This window comes from Vanessa tameamea, chromosome 12 (assembly GCF_037043105.1).
Source record: "Vanessa tameamea isolate UH-Manoa-2023 chromosome 12, ilVanTame1 primary haplotype, whole genome shotgun sequence".
NCBI classification, from domain to species: Eukaryota; Metazoa; Arthropoda; class Insecta; order Lepidoptera; family Nymphalidae; genus Vanessa; species Vanessa tameamea.
The window spans coordinates 2657560-2681147 of NC_087320.1; the positions used below are offsets into that span (position 1 = coordinate 2657560).

The window sequence follows — 23588 nt, forward strand, 5'->3', positions numbered from 1 at the left end:
TCATAATATAACTATTTACATCACATACATGATCTGTATAGTATTACAAAGTTTTCATAATTTTCGCATAGTTTAAAAAATTCATCTTCTAATTATTTAAAAAAAATGATTTTGTTTCTTTATTTTGATTGTTGTTTATATTTTGATTTTCGTTTGAGATACGCAATCCTGTCACAAATCCGAAATCTACGCGGACGGAGTCGCGGGCAAAAAGCTAGTATTCTATAAAGACATATTTTATGACCATGATCTCATATTGTATCGATACTCGTATCTTGCTTTATAATATTCACGTTAATTTTATATTTTATATATATATATATATAAAACTATTTTCTGACAAAGGCGCGCTCCTCTACATTAAAATATCGGCGTGCATTCATGTGAGTGAATGACGCTCGTGTTTACAAAGTGTTTTAGTGTGCGTGAGAAGATTAAGAGTGAGCACAGCAAAAAGAGAGATTATAGTTGATAATTTTATTTAAAAAATACTTAATTTAACTTTGAGGGCTCACCTTCGGGAGTTGATAGATCTGTACCTCACCGAACGACTCCACCTACTTGCGTATAAAAACGTTATGCAGCTTTAAAAGAAAATGTAATAACACCTAATCGTTATGTGACACGTGACACTACAAATTACGTCACGAACGTTTGCGACGTCATGAAGATAAATAAAACATATCACTCGATTCAGCTGTTTTGTGACCTGTCACCAGTGACAAAGATGTGTTCTTCTATTCTTACCTCTTAGATTGGTTCTTTGTACAATTGCGCAAATAATTGTCGGTTTAAAAGTTCAAACGGATACACATGGCCTTTTTTTCCTAACTTCATCTTCACCCAATTGTTATCTACTGCTCGACATAGGGTTCGATCGGTCCACCTGCCTGGAGTCCCCACTTTTGTATTCGACCGCTCAAGTAGCTACCGGTCCCTTTTCGTGGCCTGTTCACTGTCTCTTTAGTCTGTTTATTTTCAAGTTATGTCCAGTATTTTATCCATAAAAGATAGTCCGTGTCTATCTCCCTCCATAGCACAACGAGCTACTTTGATATCATGAACTAGTCCCATAGATAGTGTCCGCGCTTTGGTACAATATCTCATGGCAGGTGAGACGAAAACCTTCATCTTGCAATTTTGCAATAAAGGTAACGAAAGTTGCCAAATGTAACCAAAGCCCTTCTAGAAATTGATCCTATCGAATTGCCAATGCTTTTTGAATCCTTAAGCTATTTGATGTATTGTAGGTATTAGAGTAGATCTTATTATTCGCTATCATTCATCTTTAAAGTATTTCTGCAGATCATGCCCTCTTTGGAATTGAAGTCTCACGTAACAATATTGTAGTAGATTTGCGATATCTTCGTACATGTCTACGTACTCTTGCCGCGTAGTCATTGTGTTGAGGGCAGCACATATAACTTTACGACCTTCACCACTAGTAATAATAAAAATCTTGATTTATTTACCATCAATTTGTTAACGTAAATATTCAGAAAGTTCTAAATATTACAAAAGCGTAATATTAAAAGAGCGTAAGCGAAACTGCGCGCTTATGACTATAAGATTTTAAATGTAACCCTTTCATTATCTATGGACATTAATCATATCAGTCGGTTAATTTCGCTAATGACAATTTTAATATATATAGTAATATGTAATTACTCGTTTGAATTATTATTCGCTAGCTGTTTACACTTTATATATAATATTTGTTCTTATAAACACATTTTAGGTATGTATATATATTTTGCCTGTTATTGTTATTCGAATCATTTATGTTTCAATAACTACTTAGTAATGCTATTTGTGACCTATCTCGGAAACCTTTTCAAATCCGAACAAAGAGTTATTATGTTCTATATTACCTACTCAGTTCAAAAGCTCCATCAGTGACAGCTTTATAAAATCTGTTGAATAGATTCCATTTTCACTTCATGCACATTCAGAAAATTTCAAAAGACTTCAAATAGTAAAAAAAGGTCAATCAAACTTATCGCGGAAATTATATAATTGATCATATTAATGATGTTATTGTAATTTGTATGCGATCATTATAGGAAAATTCTGTGTTAAACAGATAAGGGCCTTTGCGGAAAACCATTAAATACAACAATAACTCACATAATTTTCCATTTATGTTATTTAATGCAAAAAAAATAACTATACTATTAAAAAGGATTGAATGGATTTTTTTTAATACCTAACTGAAAAACTACAATACACAACTCTTATATCATGAAAGACAGATGTGACAAGCATGAATTTCATGTATACATATTTTTACAAAATATAGTTTTGTTCTCTAAGTTTGTCACCAGTTTATTTTTGTAAAAAATGTTTTTACATTTTTTGCAACCCGGAGGGTAATTTGTAAACGAATCAATCTGTATTTTCTTTTAATTTTTGAAAAAGCCGAGATGGCCCAGTGGTTAGAACGCGTGCATCTTAACCGATGATTTCGGGTTCAAACCCAGGCAGGCACCACTGAATTTACATGTGCTTAATTTGTTTATAATTCATCTCGTGCTCGGCGGTGAAGGAAAATATCGTGAGGAAACCTGCATGTGTCTAATTTCAACGAAATTCTGCCACATGTGTATTCCACCAACCCGCATTGGACCAACGTGGTGGAATATGCTCCATACCTTCTCCTCAACGGGAGAGGAGGCCTTAGCCCAGCAGTGGGAAATTTACAGGCTGATTATGTTTTGAAAATGATACATGGTGTGTTTTATTGGTAGAACCTGCATATAATTTTTCCTTTTTTTATTTGAAATCATTACCAACTTCTATAATATCTTAACCACATTTTTGAGCCGGGTAAATTTACTCAAATTCCCGCCTTAGTTGAAGTTTAAGAAAAACTATGGAATAGTTTAAATTTTATTCTATAAGCTATCGTATTTTAAGTGATATATCAACCAACGGCGCTAGGTGATGTATTCACCACTCCTTACATCGGTAATGCGCTGCCTTAAGTGAGAAATTAAATCCCTATTGCTTGTAATTACATCGGCTCACTCATCCTGCAAAACAACGATACTAAGTTGTGCTGCTTAGCGGTAGAACAACTAATGAGTGAATGATACCTACGCAAATGTCTTACAGTTGGGCCCTCTGTTTGAGGAAAGGGTTTAAATTTATAAATACTCATCTTCAAATATCAGACTTTTATGTAAAAGATATAACTTAACCTGATTCCTATTACATCGTCATCCGATATTTGTCGCAATTTTGTATCATAATCTTATAGTCTAAGCCATTGAGATTTGAAGTTTCAAATATTTAAACTGAGCTTAACGCGGTAAATTCACAAGACGGGAAGCACTTACTGTATATTTGGGACGGTTTCACCGAAGTGCTCTGGAGATTTGCCAGTAGATGCTGAATGTCATGAAGACTGTTCACAAGTTATCGCATTTCAGAAATATGTTATTTCATATCGCATATACATATGTGTTTAAAAGAATATTAAAAACTTATTTATACTGAATATAAAGATCTAATTCGCTTAAATCATGCATATCATCCATACTTCCATACTTAATATTATACATGCGAAAGTAACTCTGTCTGTCTCGCTTTCACGCCAAATCTACTGAACCGATTTAAATGAAATTTGGTACACAAATAGTCTAGAGCCTGAGAAAGGACATAGGCTACTTTTTATATGGAAAAAAGTGCTGTAAAGGGTTGAAAAGGGGATGAAAGGTTGTAAGTTGTTGAAAGTATTGTCATTTTTAGAACTAGAAGCATAAATCTTATATTTTGGGGTGTACACTTATAAACTAACTAAAATTTTGGAAATTCTACCCCTAAAGGGGTGAAATAGGGGTTGAACGTTTGTATGGAAGTCCGTAGTTTTTTAAGTTACAAACATGTAACTTTATATTTGGGATACTGATTAAAAAGGAGTAGATACTTATTTAAGTGTTTCTGCATATTCCACCCCTACGGGGGTGAAATAAGGGTTGAAAGTTTGTATAGATGTCCGTCATTTTTAAAGATAGAAACATTAAACTTTATTTTTGTGACACTGATTATAAATGAGTAAATACGTATTTAAGTGTTTTTTGATATTCTACCTCTAAGGGGGTGAAATAAGGGATGAAAGTTTTTATGAAAGTCCGTCATTTTTTTAAGTTAAAAATATGAAACTATATTTTTGAGACACTGATTAAAAATAATTAAATACGTATTTAAGTGTTTCTAGATGTTCTACATCTAAGGGGTTTAATAGGGGTGGACATTTCTTATATAGGTTAGTCTGGAAGTCCGTTATTTTGAAATTAGAAGCTCGAAATTTTATTTTTGGGCTATAGATTAAAAATGAGTTGTTTCGCATTTAAGCGTTTCTGGATATTCTACCCTAAGGGCTCAAATACACACAGAATGTGGTATACAAAGAGGTATTACATTAACATAATATTTTAAGTTAGTTTGTAAACATATTCATATTCTACGCGAGCAAAGCCGCGGGTAACAGCTAGTTCTAATATAATTTTATTTATTTTCTTAATTTTATTTAAGATGAACTCTCCTGTGCGTCATTCTCAAAATCGGATGGGTCAGCAATTCCACATAAACGGAGTTACTTTAGGTACAGGACCAATGACTTTATTTTTTTTCGAACGATGGGAGTTAACATTGGCAGTCACAACAATTAGGTTGCTAGTGAGAATAAGGATTCGTCCAAGGGGACGAAAAAAATCATAACGTTTATGGTCCGACTTAGAGTTTGAAACTTGGTTCTCGAGATATGTAGTCGTATATACTAATCACTAGTCCAATAAGGCAGCTTAATTAATAATATATTACAATCAAAGGCCAAAACACCCGCTAAGTGTTTTTAAAAGGAAATATTTGTTGAGAGGGAAGGAAATAATTTAACAAAATGATGAGTCATAAAAAGTAACGACTCAATTAAAACATATTCAGACTTGAATAATAATTGATAGGTTGCGAATATTTACATAAATAATTGTTGTAGTCGTTAAGATCTGCAAGTTGGACCTACGCAGCTCAACACACACGTCCAACTTCCGCCGCACTAGGACTAGGAATAAGAGCTCACAACAGATAAATTACACCAGCATAGTGAGGAGACGGTAACAGTTCTATCGCGCTAACTCGTCGTCGTGGCGTTGATATGGATCCGAGCATGCTGTTGCAGGTCATTGCGACATTTGGTTCGCTCCCAAAACCCTAGTACAATTAGGTGGTTAGGGACCTGAAGATATATCATTTGCTCATGTTTTATATCGGCAGAGCTTAAAGTTTACGTACTAAATCATCTGCCCCTTGAGGTTTTAAAAAGGAATATCATACATTTCCAATAGTAATTGCTTAGGCATTTATATAATTATATTTACTTTATAATAAGATGTATGATCCCGGATACTATAATGACTGTTGTTACTTATGTAAAATATTTAAATGTTTCTGTGGTCGAATACCATTAGCTTAGTATGTAAATGATTATGATAATTAACGGTAGGTACACGGATTATAAAATAGGTACATTTTCCCATTCGATGTTATGAAGGCATCTTTGTGTATGCAAGTTAAGTCCGAGTAAAATGTAAATAAACATTCAATTGCAAAATGAATTAAAATAAATAGGATCCAGGATAAATACCAAAAGTAATGTTTATTTTCCTGAAAGATATCAATTTTAAAGATCAAAAAGTTTCTGAATGGATCTTATAATATATTTATACTCTATTATCCTATTATTATTATTATCATCAACGAAACTTCTACGAGTATTAAAAATGTGTTTTGTAAATGTAAAATATATTGAGTATTATTTAAAAATAATGTACCTTCTGACAACTATGGTCACAAGTTTTCCTTGTAAAATAAACTACTAATTACATGTAGGCCAATAACGGCTAATAAAGTAAATTGTTTTAAAGATATTATGGTTCGTAAATTACCTAATTTAGATTTACCGATACAATATTAAGATGAACATTATAATTCACTTTTAAAATAAATATTAAAATTAAGTTACAATTATTTAATTGGATATTAATATACCCACTTAAAATCTTGATGATTTAATAATGATGATGAATGTTTCTAATTGCAACAGTCTCTGTAATAGATATTATAAAAGTATTTAAACCCTCAATATTTAAAAAAAATTCGGTATATGGTGTATTTTGTTAAAATGAATTAGTAGCATCATATATGGTATTGCTTCGTATATACCAGAATTTTTTAAGAAATTCGACATTTTTAAATCCATAAAATTCCTACAAATGAAAGTTCCAGGTCGCTCAGAACAAGCCAGGAATTTTATATTTGTCTATTCCTTCAATCAGTGTTTGCACCTGAGCGAACGTTTGCGGCAGCAGCTTACATTACCAGTAAGCATTGAATGCTTTGATATTTCTGTGACTTTATTTTCTAAACTCTAAAACGTTTTATGTTCCTTTTTTAGTACATTGTGTTGTTACAACAATATTATTAACCAAGTTTTAATCATTTCATTACAAAAAAAAAAAAATAGTTCGCGAGGAACCTGCACCGAATAGTGAGGTAGGAGTGACACCCTCCTGCCATGAGTGTGGCGGGAATTTCGATACGGCGCATCACACCCTAGTAGAGTGTGCCGCATAGTGTGGTAGGAAGATCTCTCTGGGAGTATTAGTGAAGTGCCTCTGCTGACCCATTTCGCCGAGGGACACCAACAATTTATCCTCACAGTAAGCCTCACCAGGAGTAGTTTGTACCTCGGGGTCCCCTCTAGTTAGGAGGCCAGCAAAGGTAGATGAACCGTCGGGTTGTAACTGTAGCATGAGTAAGCTATCTCGCGATGCCTTCTGAAGAGACTGATAGGTACCGCTAATTTTTAGCGAGTATGTCGGTATGGTAGTGTGCACTAGGCGCTCTAGGGACCGGCGAGTTCCAAAAACGACCACATTCCATTTCATGGAAACGCGTAAAAGCGTTTTTCCAGCGATATATAAAATGTCTTGTTCTTAGTAATTTCCTGTATAAAGATTTTGGTTCGAGATGATGATGGTGAGGTCGTTAACATTATTTTTAAAGTTTTCATTAAGTGGTAGGGGTTTGTGTAAACTCTGCACTCATTACTTATTCACATACCGCTTAATAGCCCTACTTCGTATAGTTGTGTTCTAGTTTTAAAGGTTAGTGAGCCGCAGACACAAGTGACATAACTTTTTAGTTCCCAATGTTGGTATTGTCTTGGCAAGGAATCGTAAGTATTTTTTGCAGCGCCAATGTATTTGGGTTATACTTTGACTGCTAACTTTAAGGTGGTTCAAGAAATTTAGCAACGTGAGATCTATGTATCTTAAAATAAAAAGTAGCTCATAGGGCTTCTATTCCTGGTGTTTATGGTTTCATCTTTGTGACCATACACTGTTATGCAAATTATGCAACAGCTTAGTTTCGAAAGCATTAAAACCCCACATAGTCTGGTATATTTCTGTGATAATCAAAGAGCATATTAGTAAAGCGTTTTAAATCTATAAACAACTTGTTACTATTCTATTCATTATAGAATAGGTCGGTACTATTCCATAGATTAGTATGAGACTGATATTTCCTAGCTCGCTGCACGTTTGATTGGTATGTTTAAAAATTATTTAAAACTATATTTTCCAATTTTCTGTATTTTTATTTTCTGTGTTCTAAATTGAATTATTGGCAATAAACTAATAAATTCAAATATATTACATAAGGTTAACCTTTCGTTTTGGTAATAATTGAGCTATTCAGTATGATGTAACAAACACAGATTGTAGAGATGTCGTTTAATTACCTGTAAGAAAACATGCAGGATAGCATGCGGATCGCCGCCCCCGAGACGTGCCGTCCGTGCTCCCGCTAACAGCAGTCGCATGCAGAACGGGGCCGCAAAGCAAAGCCTCCTCTCCCACGGCGACCAAGCTCGCATCGCCTATAAATCATAATATGTAAGAATACATTTGCAATGTAACGAGTTGAGAAGCTGTCATTTGTAATATTTTCTAAATTCGTTTTAGATAGTATTATTATCCTCACTTACTGGTCACGCTGTTTCAATTCCTTTGAAAAATAGCCGAAAACCTGACAAAATGGTAACCGCTCACATAGGTACTTAAGGACACGAATTACATTTAGAATGAAGAATGTGAGCAAGACAAGTGATAACGTGAGTTCTCTTTCTTTGGATCTTTGTTACAATGCTGCTACTCAGTATTTTATTGCAAAAGTTTTTAACACATTTATAAATATAATATTATCAATGAATCATGGCTCAGTAGAGTAGTGTATATATACACATTATTATGTGATAAAGATTCTGATTTCATTCGTTTGCGTAACAATGAGACTGCAATAGGATCTACTTCTTTATTCTATTGTGTATGAAAAACAAAAACTCGTCGCACTCGATTGTTTTGTTTGGAATTTCATATAATCAAAGAAAATGTAAGAAAATGGAACACATATTTTATAGCGATTTGATCCGTTTTTGAAAAACAAATCAATGTCTTGTTTATTATGTATCGAAAATTATGTTCTCGTGGTCGTTTCAAATATGTCGGTTCAGGGCGTACTATAGACACGATGGTTTTGAGTAGTAGCGCAGAATAATCACTGCCTATTTGAGCTATATTTATATATCTGGCCAATAAAACTACTTTTTAATGGCCCGACCCGGGTTTCAGGATTAACAACCTACAATCAAGTATATAGCTACAATATATACAGTAGATTCTATAAGAGACATGTTATAAAAATAAGTCGCACACAAAAAATATAAGCCAAGACAAAGCACATTAAAATGTTAAATCAAAAAGCATGACATACTTTCTCTTAAAATATTGATATTAAATGTTTATGTTTGATATGTTTGTAAATTGTCATTTAGAGTTAAAATGAATTAAAACTTAAATTAAATATTTATATATTCTCCGCAGTATTCGTAATTTGTGTTTATTGCAATACTGTCTAAAAAAAGTGCCCACCACCGCCACGCGGCACTCGTGAGCAGTGTAACATCTTAGATCAGACAATATTAATAATAAGCATTTCTTAATAATTTTGTAGAAGACAATACAATATTAATAAAAAAGAGAACTACTATGTTATCGAAGTAATACTATAATAAAAATACAGCACGTATTTTCTTTTTATGGAAGTGTTGTGTTCGAAGAATAATTTAATGGCCTCTTTATGCATTGTGTACTTAATCGCTGTAATATAATTGAGTACCTATAGTCATTATAGTTTTTACTGTGTGAACTAATCCATTTACTTTATAAAGGCCCAGCAGACTCCCCAGGCAGTAGACGGCGAGCGCGGCGTAGCGCAGGGGAGCGGATGCACAGTATACCGTAGCCGTCACCATCGGAATTGCACCTGCGAATAATTGATTACGTTAAAAAAATGTGCTGTTAGTTTCTTACTTCAATTTGTTTTATTCATAGGCTTGTTTTTTCTATTGGATATTTTTCTTTATCAGAACAAAGGTACTATTCTCATTTATAGTAAATGATGAAAAATGAGTGCTAGTATTTTTCCATGAAATAAAGATCATTTGTAAGTTTTCTATTTCGTCATTTTGAATTATATAAATAAAATACTGTGAATAAAAGATCAGAATGACTACCTCATGGTAGGTAGTCACGATCGCCTCCATTGGTCAGTGCCTATAAAGTCGATCGTGACTACTATTATAGTTTTTACAGCTAAAAATTATTCTCGGCTGTTGGATAAAATGGGGATATATTTTTATAGAAAAAACATCGATATATGATATGTTAGTTACCATTGTTAAAAATAAACATTGTGCCCTAAAATGTACAGAAAAATGTATCCCATTGTAAGTTTGTTTAATTGATCAAGCATCGAGAGCTGTGTTCAATCAAGAGTCCAGAGTTAAATTTGAAAATTGTATTGAAATCCGGAAGTGGCCCGCTCACTGCAGGTTGGCTTTTGATTGCTTTCTGATTGCCTTGATTGCTACGAATACTTGAACGAGTTCACTATGTTTGTTGACCAGGTTACAACTTCATTTAACTAACTTAACTTCACTTCATTTAACTAATTTCCGAGTTTTACTTAATTGCATAAATATGACTTATTTATTGATTTGTACATAAGATGTTAAAAAAGGTGAACCGATTGATCAACCAGTTACGATGATTTGATGATGTTAAGATCGTCACATACTTATTCATAAAATTATATCTACAACTTCTAAATATGATATCAGCACTTTTTTCAGCTGTTCCAGAATTATATCAATATTCTTATAATATATAATTGCTATACATATAAACTTGATATAAAAATATGAATGTTATTTCAATAAAAAAAATCGACGGTATTTTATAAATCGTAGCCACGCCTTCGCTCTTGTGGATGCTTGTTTGTGACAAAAGTTTTGCTGCGCTTTCATTGAGCAGGACGTGATTGTAAACTTTTAAAAATAAAATCTATTGAGAAAACTTTTATTAAATTGTGACTTTAATACTATTTAATATTATTTCTCTTATAACAGCTGTTTATATTGTATGAATTTTAATTTAATTAAAATATAAACCAATACATTAAGAATAGTTTTGTCGATTTATTAATTATGTGTCAATCTATTCAAATAAAAACTTTTAATCACCTGACACTATATATATATATGACGGTGTCAAAAGCGTACTTTGACCACGAATTATAAACGTTTAAGTTTTTATTATAAATGTCTCTTACATCAACATACATCATCATAATAATAATTCTAGTACTAACAACAAAAACAACAACATTAACAGCCTGTAAATTCTCACTGCTTTTGAGGAGAAGGTTTGCAACATATTCCACCACGCTGCTCCAATGCGGGTTGGTGAAATGTGGCAGAATTTTATTGAAATTAGACATATGCAAGTGTCCTCACGATGTTTTCCTTCACCGCCGAGCACGAGATGAATTATAAAAACAAATTAAGCACATGAAAATTCAGTGGTGCTTGCTTGGGTTTGAACCCGCAATCATCGATTAAGATGCACCCGTTCTAACCACTGGGCTATCTCGGCTCTAATGGCCACCTCGCCTATTATTTTTATATAACAAATTTATTTAATTTGTATTGGTCTGATTAAAGTTTGCGACATTGGAATGACTACAGGTATAAAAAAGGTTAATAGACAGATATACTAAAAATAATATTAATGTATATTTATATTAAATCTACTTGTACAAGTCTGTTACTAAGTTACGTTCTTGACTTAATTTTAATTAATTCTAATAAAATAATCTCTTCCAATTTTATGGTTTTTGTTAGGAATATTTTCAATTCTTAAATAAACGTAATAATTGTCTATGGGATTATCTTACTATCATGAGTAGCTATGTTTGTATATGTGTATGTTTCATAAGCCAGAGGGTTACTCTGTGTAAGTAGGGTCTTAGCCGGATGCTCTTATAATATTAATTTATGTATGTAGACCTATTCACTCACGAAGGTACTCTTAATTGTTGGCTTACTTAATTGTTTTTTAATAAAATAAACTTAACAAATATAATTTAATTTGTATTTTTTGCTGTCTTTAGTTTAAGTCGTATCACGCACACCAACACATCTTATGAGTACGAGATTCACTCACTCATACTAACGCATACGCTACTAATTCAACGTTGAGCATGCTTTTGCGAGTGAATAGAACTATAAAAAATATTAATACACTATAGAGACTTTCCTATTTTTTTTTCTTTTCTGGGAATTGAGTTGTTATATCTCTTGTACACTGGCGCACTCGTCTCGAAACTTAACAATACGACGTATTGTTGTTTGGCGGTAGAATAAGTGTTGAATTGGTGGTACGTATCCAGACGTCTTGTACAGAATGAAGTCGTCTTAGATAAATATTATTTACATACAAATTATACTTGCCAGGTAAAGTAAAATAATATTATATAACCCAAAATATTCAATTAGCCTCAGGTACCAATTAGCATTTTGAATTAATTATAAATAATATATAAAAACCTGCAACTTTTTTATTAAGAATATATAATCTTTAACCTTATACAAAATGTATATTACATATTTAAGTACATTTTTTAAGTATATACCATGACAAGTTACAACTAAATAGATTTAATTTATGTCATTGACTCACCGTTTAAGAGTGACTAAAATAGATTATTTTGTTTTGACATTTTTAAATATACTTATTATATAAGCACCTAATTATCTAGCTCAAAATTATATTTTATTAAAAGACTTTCACAGGGATTATTTGTATGTAGAATACGCGAAAATAGAAAGATATTCTTAGCTTGAACATTCAAATTTCGTATAATACCTGAGCGGAATTGAGGGTGCAATCTTTGCTGAAAGAAATTACAATGGCAGTGGGGACACTCAGATAATATATTTTGTACCCACCCAAGTTTGATCTGTAAAAAGATAGTTTTATCAAAATGTTTCTACGATGACACTTGAAAAAGTTTTCAATTAGTAAATGCTCTCTGGCGACAGTTGGCGTCGTTCTCTTATAAATGGATGTTCTTCTTGTTCACACTCCGGGAAATAGGACAGTCATCGAGTGGCTACATTCCACTGAAAATGAACATGATTTTCATCGAGATTACTACAAGTGCAGTTGTTTTCATAAAAAAAATATAATTAAAATTATACGCGTTATGTTTGAACGTTTAATAATTTTGTCACATTATTAATGTTAAAATTTTCGGTGTAATTTGCAAAGCAAGCATATTACATACCGGCAACAGTAAAATACTGCTGTGCGCTTGTTATATAACATCAAGTTTATTATTTGTAGGTGTGGATTTCTGGATTTTGTAACATGGAAAATAAAAGGCAAATAGAGTGAAGACATGGCGCCAAAATAGGCAGTTTGTAGAAGTTATAAATAGGATTATTGCATCCTTAATATATAGAAATATGTATTTTTGCAGACAATCAAGGTGACGAAAGATTTAGAGATAAATTTCTTTTCTGCACGTGGGAAGATAATATTTTTTAGTTTAAGTTCCGGTTTTCTAACACGGCCGTCCAATTGATTCAAATGACAAGGCTCGACAGATCAGTCAAGTCAATAGACCAGAAGTGGTTCCGTGTTGAACACGGCACTATCGGTACTCGGAACTGTTTATTTGGTAATTAACCAGGTGAGTGTATTTTTGTATTTATTCTGTTAATTAGGTAATTTACCTTAAATATTATATATAGCGAATAAATTATTATCGAATTAATATAAATATAATTACTTACCATTATTTTAAATATATGTACTTTGTATACTTATAAATTACAATATACATAGCGTACTAATGCAGCAGATACGAAGACAAACACAAATAAAACAATTCATTCAAATTAAAATAGTTAAAGGCTCCGTAAAATGTTTTATTAAGTTATAAAGTTAATAAAACCTTTGACGTAGAATAGTTAATACATACCATACATGTTACTGACAATAAGTCTAGTCGTTATTTAAATTGATGAATTAGTAGCGTGTCGGTTCGAAAATGGGCGGCTTTGGAGCTGTCACAAACAAACACCGCCTACTGACCTACGTCGAACCGTATACATCAAGTTAAGCAGAGTTTATATTGCCATTATGAGTTATTTCGGAGTTTCGAATAATTTTCGATTTATTTAAAGCAAGCGTATAAACAAAAGAATAAAATATATATTTTATCTTTTATACTTTTACTTAAAATTCCTAAAAAATTTATTACCAAGTTAAGCGCTTATGTTTGAGTTTATTTCTAATATTTTGACATGAATCATCGATTTACTAGTAGAAATAATTGAAAGGCTACCTCTATCACGTGATCGGAACCACAATTTGATGAATGACGTCACTCACTTATTAATAAGTTTTTATGGTATTGGTTGGTGGACGAGCATATGGGCCACTTGATGGTAAGTGGTCACCACCGCCCATAGACAAAGACGCTGTAAGAAATACATCACCTATTCGCCACCAACCTTGGGAACTAAGATGTTATGTCCCTTGTGCCTGTGATTACACTGGCTCACTCACCCTTCTAACCGGAACACAACAATACAGAGTACTGTTATTTGGCGGTAGAATATCTGATGAGTGACGGGCTTGCACAAAACCCTACCACCAAGGAAAGCAGAAACGCTAATGTGTACCTAGTAAAAACAGTAACTTCGATCTAATTCCACGTGTCCTACCCACTGGGCTATTTCAGACATTTACATCGAAGTCTACGATAGTAATTTGTGTCCAAAAAGCATTACCGAGCGTTCCGAAGCAACCTAATCGAATTAGTCGAACATGGCATGCAAATGCGTGCAATCTAAGAGTATATACTTACTTGTAATGATTTTGCCAGGAACTTTGTTTTCAAATATCAAATGCTAAGAGACACTATAGTTTGAAATTAATCTAATTTAGATTAGTCTTTAAGTGGTGTAGCTTTTGCCAAGGTTTTAAACAATCATGACTCAGTTAGAAATCATGTCGCTGAGAAGATTATTTAAATCAGGTTAACATAACTAAAACATTAAAGTTTATTAACTTATGTTTAAACGCGTTATGCATATTTTACCCAGTTTTATGTATGTTTGATACTCGATGATACTATTTGCTACAAGCTGCATTATTACGGAAAGTTGTATTTAAGCTCTTCGTGGAGTATAAACGTTAATAACATGAGCAAACCATTGAATTATCTGGAATTAAAGTTCAATTACAAGGAATTGCTGTGTTACCTTATCTGGAAGATTTGTAATCCCATTATGTTTGAAAAATAAGTTTTTAACTAACGAAAGACACTTCATTCATAATATGTTACATCAGTTAAGTTTTGTGCGATAAAAGTTTCATTCTGAAACGTTAATTATTAACCGATCTAAAACATAAGGTAAATATTCTATAATAGCCTTTTTATATATTATAGTTTTTATTTATTCATTTATACAGACTGGTTTTATTTTTTTAAGTTACGTATGGTATCGGCTGTATTAGCACAATACGAGTATCGTTTAAATAATAATAGTTTACAAATACAATATTAAATAAGCACGTTAACTAAGACGAGCATACAATATCCAAAGCATATTGATATCTGTCAATACGACGCTGACGTATTGACAGATATCGATCGATACGATTTGACATTTTGTTCCATAAATTGAACATAATACAAGATTAGGCAGCGTATTTAAAAAGAGCTTTTATTAATGTCGATCGAAAAGGTTTTTCAAAGAGATTAAGTTTTAATCGGTTCAGTAGATCTAAGATTACCGCCCACATAGCATCAAGTGAACTGTCATTCTGTCTGAATAATTAAATAAAAGAAGAAACGTGTGTTTATTTAATATATGAAATATTATATAATACTTTTATGATATAAAATAAACTCATATTATATTCTTATATCGTAAATACGAATACGAGGCTATTTACTACAACTATAGCTTACAATATATTCGTTCTATAAAAATCACAAACTCGTAATGGCGCGCACAAACATGATACGCATATATACCTATGTACGTATTACGTAATTAGCACGCGTACCGTTGATTCGTATCAGTAGGTTCATACGGAAATCATATGTACGAGTTTCATTCTTATTCGTCACCGACGTGACGCGTGTGAGTGCAGTGCACACTGTTTCGCTATATTTTGCGACTTAAATAAGGTGAATGAATTGTTTGATGTTTCTAAGTTACGATAAAGGAAAATATGATGAACAAACCTGCTTGTATTGGATGAAACTCTTTCGCTACTAATCCGCATTAGAGCAGCGTTGTGTAATAAACTCCTATCCTTCACAGCATTTATGCAGTAGTGGGACATTTACAGGTGCTGCCAGTACTATTATAAGAGAATGCCACACTAGTCTCAGACCAGTAACTTTTTGTGATCTCTTCTTTTGTTAAAGAGATTTCGCGTCACTCCCTTTTTATGACTTTGAATAGTCACAGCTTTCATTGCTTCGTAATATAATTTATACAATTTAAATTATCAATCCCTGTTTATAATCGCACGACTCGACACGAATGATGTAAAGCATCAGAGTGCTATACAATCGAGATAAAATATTTACATAATTTCGACATCTATTTTATTATACTCTCGTTAGTTTCAATTCTGTACTTTTATTTTTTGTTTTTTGTGTTTTATTTGATTGAATGTAATAGAACTTCAATCATAAATATATATAATTTTAAAAGCAACAAAATAGTAAAAAAAACTTTTCCCGTCAATCAAGCATGAAAACACAGTAACTTGCGAAGAAATTTACTAATTGAGTCATTTGTCCTTTTTAATAAATTCACTTCAGCAATTGTAGGAGCGATTGCGAATGACTAACTTATACAGTGTCGTTTAATTATAATGAATAAAAAACCAATACTTTTATATATATTTTTAGTAGATTTATTTTTCGTTTCTCTGTGCGTTATGTACCGCGCACTTGTGTTTTTTCCTATTATAATTATGTATATCTAACCCGTATAACAGTTTATGTTTTGGAAATATTTTTAGGTTGAAATGTACTAAACGTTTTCCAGCAATCGGACCACAAATAGACGACCACGTCGAGCCGAACCCTTCTCTCACGCCAAATTGTGCCATCGCAGATTATATAATCGACTCTGAATGAATCAGTATTTATAGATGAATTTATTTTCATTCGATCATATTTTATAAGTAACATCCATGTATATAAGTACATTTTTTTTTTTAGTTTTCACTTACTTTAGTTAAATACTTTTATAAAGATGTGGATAGTAGGTAATTGAATATTTTAATAACTGAACGAAATGTTATTAAAATATTATTTTTTTAGAACGTGCAAACGTTTACAATTTGTTTTCGTTAAGAAACATTGTTAATTACATGTGCTTCATTAAGTTTGAAGTTTCGGAACGGCTTTTTATTAGTGGATCCCTAATTGTTGTTTGCGTGTATTCGGAATATAAACAGCAACATTTTACGTAATACTTTACTAATTTCTCCAAAGTTTATTATCACACGAGTACTGTAGTGCGGTTCTGTACGAATTCACTTTGTATCTCACTCGTGAAATGTTGACAACCGACTTACGGTGCACGTCATGCTGATAATTGTATCCTATAAATTTTAAATTGTAACATTCGCAAGTGACATTGGTGAAATAATCTGTGACCTCTCGGCACAAATAAAAACAAAAAAAAACTGACAATTCAAGCTCGTGTTCTGACACGAGTGATGAGTTTCTTTGAACAGAATCTTTGCTTGAAGTACTTTTATTTATTCGCTTCTTATTTTTTTAACGTTTTGATTCTTAAATTGTAAGTTACTTTTTTTATGATATCGGTAGGCGGACGAGCAAATGGGCCACCTGATGGTAAGTGGTCACCACCGCCCATAGACAATGGCGTTGTAAGAAATATTAACCATTCCTTACATCACCAATGTGCCACCAACCTTGGGAACTAAGATGCTACGTCCCATGTGCCTGTAGTTACACTGGCTCACTCACCCTTCAAACCGGAACACAACAATACTGAGTACTGCTGTTTGGCGGTAGAATATCTGATGCGTGGGTGGTACCTACCCAGACGGGCTTGCACAAAGCCCTACCACCAAGAAAAGTACTTACTTTTATACATATTTATATGTATGTACGATAAGCACGTCTTACTAATAATTTAAACATTTATTAATATGACGTTCTTAATATTTTTTTCTCTTTTAATTAAACACATTCTCCGTGCATCCGTAACGAACGTTAATATTAACATTTGCCTAAGAATAAGTCAACTCTGTTTTTAAATTATTCAAGTTTTTGTATTGAATATAACATTACATATGCGTTTTAGTTACGGAATTAAAGTTAAATTATTTATATTATATTCAAATATATTAATAAAATGATTGTTAATTTAATTTGTGTTTATAAACATGTCTATTGCAACGTGCAGATAATCAATCGCGTCCGCTATAATCTTAAGACAGCTTTTTAAATGAAATTTCTGCAACATTTACTAATATTTTTAAACTAATTATTAAAATGACGCGTACCCTTTTATTTTTAAATTATAACAAAATAATGCATAAAATGCAATTCATAGTTCCTACTTCATGATAAAATTAATAAGTTTATCGGATTTATTCCTCAGTTATCAAATATCCTGCGAATGTAATAAAGAATATGCCCTGTAACTCGACATCACCGGGGCTTACATTATACATTTTGGGTCGGGATAATCCGGGGAACCGTCGGTGAGAGAACCTCCTAAATGTAATCCCGTTTGCGTACTTTGTATAATTTATTATTTACTTACATTATTTCACAGGTTAATACATAAGTTATTTTTCCAAACTCTTTTCGTACTTAAATATTGTTTCGAAATTATGGGAATTTCTTACTATAAGTAACTTTTAAGTAGTATTTCATTTCATTTCACAAGTCGAATCAAGAACTGCTAAACCCATCATTGGATCGGAATGAAGCGTAAATTCCTTTCAATATTTTTTTCAAGTCCCTGCCTTAAAGCTTCTGCACTAATAAATAATAAAATATATTTAACATTTATATATTTTAACATAAAAATCAAGCTCTCTGCTGTCTGTCTTTCTCATTTAAGAAATGTGAGGCTTAGCAAAAGTAGTGAACGAACAAATACATACATATCACTTGTATATAGATACACAAAAAAAAACTTTCAAATAAAAGCGACCTGGATCAATCTACGAAGAAACTAGATATTCTTTGAAATCATAAATATCGATAAGCTATTTTTGAATGCAAACTACGAAGAGGGGTTTATAGATTTAAAAATATAAGAAATAGGTATACACTAGGCCTCACACGAAGTTCTATCAATAATATTATCATTCCAATACACACACAGAAAGACAAAATTGGGCCTTTTATTCGTTTTTTGTAGAAAATATTTTAATATTGTTTAAAAAAGTTTTTGTCTGAATGCCTATTACGTTGTGGAACTACGAAATGTGAAAATGAATGTATAATCGTTATTCGAAGTCAATGTGTTTTAACCGAACCTTAGTAAGGGGGAGGGGGAGGAAATAAATTAATAAAATACATACGATGTTGACAGCGTAAGGTTAACTGTATGATTTATTGCTTAGGAGTTTATTTATAGAATCATTTCCGTCATCATCCAAAACAAAGTTTTACGCCCTACCTTAAAATTACCTTGGTACGTTCCTCATATACCAGTGTAAGTGCAAACAGGCGAACTATCTATTTCTTCACTCTTACAAGAAGAGATGGGACGAACGTGGATTGAACCAAATACGCAATTCGGCCGAACATTCTATAAATTCATTCAATCATTCAAACTATGGCCGAACTTGGGTTCAATTTCATCGCGTTTAAACTTACAATCTGATAAAATTAAATTATCTTCTTCTCCTACATATTACATATTATAGTATACAAGGTTCCATACAAATTGTAACAGCTGATCTGTTTTTAGTATGGTCAATTAATTTTTTGGTTACATTTGAGCACTACAACCAGTATTATATGTATTTTTAACCAGTTATTAATATGTATTTTTCAAATAAAAATAGTGCAAGTAGGTTAATTATTTTTTCTTGCACCAAATGTTCGGCATTTAAACCGAATTTCGACTGGATGTCGAAGTTCGGTTCAAGCTGCCGAAATTCGGTTAAACCGAAAGTAAAAAGAATTTCTGCCCATCCCTACTCACAAGGCAATCAAATCAAATGTCTTACAGAGAGTGCTGTACATCTTGAATTTTCAAATGTTTACCTTAGGTTTGTGGTATTTGGTGGTGTCATAATTTTTGGCATATGAGGTTTAATTAATATAATATTTTTCTCTAAAATCATGTATTACATTCAAAACTTTGTGACTTTTTTTATAAAATGTTGGATGTGTATTATGATATATGTATGAATTGAAATCCTTTTCCATAAATATTGGCCATTCAGACATTCATTCCATCCGACATGGACGGACTTCAAATATGTTAAATATACTAGTACCTTATATATTCTATACATAGGGAACCATTAACCAATTAACTCTGAATATTTCGATTGCATGCCCGGGCTTGCTATCCAGTTGATTTGGTTTTCATTCACAAGTTTAAAAGGATTGAAGCCTGCGTAGTATGTGTTTTTATTGCGCAAGGGAGCATCCGCTAACTAAAAGAGCTTATTTGTTTTGCTTAAATACGTTTCATATATATTTATTAAAAATATGCATTACCTCTGTAACTGCCTATTTTTATGGGAGTTTATTATAAATATTAGAATCATCGTGTCAGATATATAACGGTAAAACATATTGAATATAAACTATGGTACTTGATATTATAAGCAGACAAATATACTCCAACAAGTAGAGTAAATATCTAAATGCTACCGTGTCAACACGCCCACGCCCACTCCGTGTCCCGAATAATAGCTTTATATATTTTATGCCACGTTATTGATAGGTTTCTGGAGAAAATAGTTGAATAGCGATGGGCGCAGCCAGTACGGCCTTGACGGGCTAAACCTCAAAGGTTAACGCTATTGTTAGATTGCTAAAGATAGGTTCGGCATTTGTTAAAAACCGCAAACCGGGACAGACTAATCGATTTTTGCCCTTTAAATAAGGACGTGTAAGATCAATTCTTTTTAATAATAATAATAAACTTCTGTTTCTTCCTAATAGTTTTACAATTTAAATATATTTTGGTCGATTTCATGTAACTCTTTGTTTCAGTCTCTACATAATCGTGATTTTCCTTTTGTGTGATATTAAGTTGTGATTATAACTGACAATTAACAAAATATATTGCACTGCTAGTCCTTTATTTTAGGACCTTTCTATATGTAATAAATAGCTGTTTACCCGATGGGATATCCCATCGAAAGAATTAATCTCTGTTGCTTAGACATAAAAACCAACATCAAAATATACTTTATTCAAGTAGGCTTTTACAAGCACTGTTGAATCGCCATTTTACAGAACTGTATTAAACGTAAAGCTACCACTGTTTCGGAAGATAGATTCTACTGAGAAGGGCCGCGAATTCTAATATTACCAATTTCCATAATTGGAATTTCAGTTGTGACGAATTTTCCTGCATGGATTTCAAATGCAATTTAATACTCCTAAGGGATGATTTTCAAAAACACCGTACTATTTTTCTCATTAATATGTACACTCTTATAGAAGTAGTTTTTTTACTCATAAACAGAATCCTAAACACAGTTTTCCATATTTCTAACTAACTAACTATAAAAATAACGAACTACCTCGTCAGGAGAAGATTTTTGAAAAATCCTTCTCACAGCTCACTTAGAGCATAAAAGAAGGATTAGTTCCATTGCATTAGGGATTCCTGTGAAAACTTCCATCCCGTTTGAAGCACCGGTTTTTACTATGAGTTGTATGTCCGATAATAATTTTTATTTTTTATTGAGTAGATAACACTGCCATTAGAAAAACAAGTTTGCGCAGTTGACACTGCAGAGCAAAAAAGATGATAAGTGCAAAAGCTTCGCCCATAGACACTGGCATTGTATGTATAAATTTAAATCGCTTCTTAAAATATTACATGTATTTGTCTTCTGCCATGTGTAAAATTACACAGTTTCACTCACCACTAAAGCTGGAATACAGCAATACAATGTAATGCTATTTAGCGGTAAAATTAATAACATATTTTTATCACTTACATTGCAAAATTAAATAATGTTTTTAAATTTAATATATTTTGTAAAGGTTCATATTTAATTATGATTAAAATTATTAAAAAAAATAAAGATCGATAAAAAGTAGTTTTAAACAAGTTGAAGAAAAAATTGTATGAGGACATTTTGATTTTAGGGATGGTTTTGGTGTCATTAGGAGGATTTTTTTAATCCAAGTAGAATGTCAGATGTTGTTGATTCCAAAAGTCCACACTTTTAGTACAGGTATATCTTCTTGTGTATAAATGTATGTATATTTTAATGTTATTATTTCTGAGAATTTTCGTTCTTTTTCAGTAAAATCAGTTAGTTCTAAGTATGCTCGTCGGTACTTCCATTACTTACTGTTCTATACCGGTAAATCATGAAAGCCGTTCTACATAATTCTCTTTAATAAATTAGCGTATTACATAACAGAATGAAGCGTTGTGGCATGCATCGTTTGCAAATAAGGATTTAATCACGAATATATTGCTTTCATGAATGCGATGATCTGACATTATCGACAAAACAGTATCATTATGCGATATGGAAACGTATCTCATATTTTATGATACCTTAATTATTGTGAATCTGAATGTTTATGATTCGAATGATAGATCTATTTCTTGTATTACAAACGATATGAATTGTGTAGCATTATTTTCAGTGATATATTTATAAATTATAATAAATTAAATACATGTTTACATACAATATAATTTTTCAGTTCTTTAATAATATTACAATGTAAATAAGACAATTCGCGAAGGTACATTTATTTAGAGCTATTTTCAATATAATTGATGGAACATATTTTTTATATGAGGCTAGCTGCTCCTTCCGATTTCAAATGGGTAATGCTATAAAAGAATCCAGAAACTCGATCGCATAACACCCCCCCCCCCCCCCCGTGGGTCCAGTCTATATTATCCAGGGCAGCAAGTCTCTTGAGCTGGTCTCAAACATAGAATAAAATAATCAAAATCGGTACTTAGGAAATCAGTGAAATACATTCTGTACAGAAAAATTATATGTATAAAAAAATAGTCTTAATTTAATTGCATAAGATAAAAACAAATGAAATTAAACAGTTTTTTACATTTAGGTTAGCCTCTGCACAAAAAGGTAGTTCGAAACAGGACTCTGCACAAATAGTTATTTTTCTTCTTACGAAAATTATCATTATTATTTAACCGCTGCCTACCCCAAAAACAAAGTTAGCACCCTCAGACGAGAGGAGATTAAACGCCTAAACATATTTCTTTTTGCAAATTTCTGTGAAATACTGACTAAATGAATAGCATACATTTCTAAAAGAATAATTACAAGCTATTCATATGTGGGCAGATGTTGAAAACAGATTTTAATTATACATCATACAATTACGAATATTTTTACACGCAAATATAAAGAATACACAATATTCTTCTTAATTATATGATCTTTAATAAGTTGAGTATTATTTTATTAAAAAAAATTCTATGGATACATATTTTATTCATTTTAACGTACATACATAATTTTAATATCTACTATAATTACGACATGTTTTGGTGGTGTCTTCGCGTAGACTGTTTAGTGGGAAAATGCCTTATTTCAAGACAATAGACCAAATTCAACAAGGTCAGTTTATTGCTGCAGCATTGTAACAATATCTCATTATGTCTATAGAATAATATTTTAGCCTTACGTGCGTATTAGTATGATCGTGTTTCATAAAGAACACAGTCCCGTATAGTTATAATATTGTCATAAATATTACTTTAAAAACAAACCAATCAATGCTCATATATTTTCTTCTCAAACCATAAGTAGCTTATACAAAAGTTTTACAAGTTCATTGACCATTTAATGAGATATTATTTCGGTTACTAAGGGGAGAATTGTTTTTTTATGATATATTTA

At 32.0% G+C, this 23588-nt stretch overlaps 1 protein-coding gene across 1 annotated transcript in view; it reads right to left on the reverse strand.

Moving 5' to 3' along the window:
* The window catches only part of LOC113393129 (progestin and adipoQ receptor family member 4), a 64467-nt gene that overhangs the window by 5471 nt on the left and 35408 nt on the right, over nt 1–23588 (reverse strand). Inside the window, exons 3-4 of the mRNA XM_026629847.2 lie at nt 9284–9387; nt 7805–7942 (exon numbers count right to left, since the gene is read on the reverse strand). Of these exons, the coding sequence (XP_026485632.1) occupies nt 7805–7942; nt 9284–9387 (242 nt within the window). The remainder of the gene's footprint in view (nt 1–7804; nt 7943–9283; nt 9388–23588) is intronic.